General features: G+C 35.0%; 1 protein-coding gene across 1 annotated transcript in view; it reads left to right on the top strand.

Annotated features, from left to right (window-relative positions):
- Positions 1–658: 658 nt before the first annotated feature.
- LOC106465466 (cation-independent mannose-6-phosphate receptor-like) overlaps positions 659–1,713 on the top strand; it is a 54,014-nt gene continuing 52,959 nt past the window's right edge. Inside the window, exons 1-2 of the mRNA XM_022393370.1 lie at positions 659–965; positions 1,218–1,423. Coding sequence (XP_022249078.1) covers positions 674–965; positions 1,218–1,423 — 498 coding nt within the window. The 5' untranslated portion in view covers positions 659–673. The remainder of the gene's footprint in view (positions 966–1,217; positions 1,424–1,713) is intronic.

Here is a 1,713-nt window from a genome sequence, read left to right as displayed (position 1 = left end):
AACTTGATGTCTCTCTGTGAAAGTCTAAGTTAATCACTGAGGTTTCGTTATTCGTAAGATTTAGCGATGTGTATGTCTAAACTAAAACCACAGTTTTTTCCTGTCGAGAATGTTCAACTTGGTAAATAGTGAATTTGTTGTTTCCTAAGCCTAATGGCTGAGGTTTATACATGTAAACAAGGAACTTGACAGTACATCTAATAATGGCATTATTAAATCAAACAATTGGGAAATTATTGTGACAGTTATATTCATATATTGGGGGGAATTAGAGATCTTTTGGTTAAAACTGATTATCTTGGTTTGAGGGCTTATGGATGGATAACAACTCCCACATTTGTTTAATTATAGCTCACCAAAAAAATGAAGAATAAGATGTAAGAATATTGTATGTATTATCTAACTCATGTGTTATAATAATAAAAATGTTTGTTTTGGGGTAACCTGAATGTTGGATGGAAGCACTGCGACAACTTGTATGCTACTCTTCAGCCGAACAGTTTTAATTCTCTGAGAAACACAACGTGATATTAAAGTTTTAACATGCACGTCATTTACCATGGTAATATGTAACTACTATAGGGTTGTCATGGAACTGCTGCTATCTGTATCCATGCCGATATCTTAATATACTAAAACTACTTCTACTTTGAATTAATAATGGAAATTACAAATGAAACATCCACACACGTATAATGTAAAGTTCAATAGCAGTTCATTTGTGTTTTCCCAGGGTAAACCAGTTTTGTACATGGTAACCAGTTGTTCCGTGCTTTTCTGGTGGACTACTTCATTGGTCTGTGAAAAACCGCCGGTGAGGAGAGAAGTTCCGTGTTATGCGTACGATTCCAAAGGAGACTTGAGAGACTTGAGCCCTTTGATAAAGTCGCAAAGTGGATACCACGTAGAGTCTTTAAACCCCGGTTCCGATTTTTACATCAACGTTTGTGCCGATATCAATAATGGTAAGAATTGCTTGTTTTTTTTTGTTGAAAGAATTTACATACTTGCTGCAGTGTTTTGTACAGAGTAAATAAATGTTTTCTTGTTAAATTGTGTTTGGAAGAAAATATGTATTGTTTTCAAGTTCTCATCACTATTATGAGCATTTCACTTTTTTGACACAAATGACAGATTTTATAACTACATTGCGTGGATAAAACTTTAAGATTTATGTTTGAAGATTATACAAGATTATAAAATGTATCGTTTTGTAGTTGGAGAAACTGTTAACTGTCCAGATGAAACTGCAGCTTGTGGTAAATTTGGGGGGCAGTATGTATCCTTTGGAAGAGCTACATCGGGTCCTAGTTGGAAAGGACAGGATCTTCAGTTAGTATACAAAGTAGATGACGAGTCACTCCCTGGTTGTGATGTTAAACCTCAGACAACAATAACGTTCAAATGCCCACCACGTGGTAAGGTAAGAAAAAGTTCATATTGTCAAATCAAATCATTAAACAGTACGATTGTTTCAGGTTCCTAAATCTTGTTAAAATGTTTGATGTTGATATGTAGGTTAAGTTAATGCATCACACTCTGAAAGGAACTTTGGATATCTGCAGGGAGAATTAATGTATTTTTAACAAGAACCAGAAAGATAAAATCAAAGTAATTTTTTTCCAAGAGTAATAATTACAATAAACCATGCAAGGAGATCAAGGTGTAAAGCAGCGGTCGGCAACCCGTGACCCGCGGCAATAATTTGGCTGA

This window comes from Limulus polyphemus, unplaced genomic scaffold (assembly GCF_000517525.1).
Source record: "Limulus polyphemus unplaced genomic scaffold, Limulus_polyphemus-2.1.2 Scaffold1954, whole genome shotgun sequence".
Lineage (NCBI taxonomy): Eukaryota > Metazoa > Arthropoda > Merostomata > Xiphosura > Limulidae > Limulus > Limulus polyphemus.
This window is presented reverse-complemented; position numbering and strand designations above follow the sequence as displayed.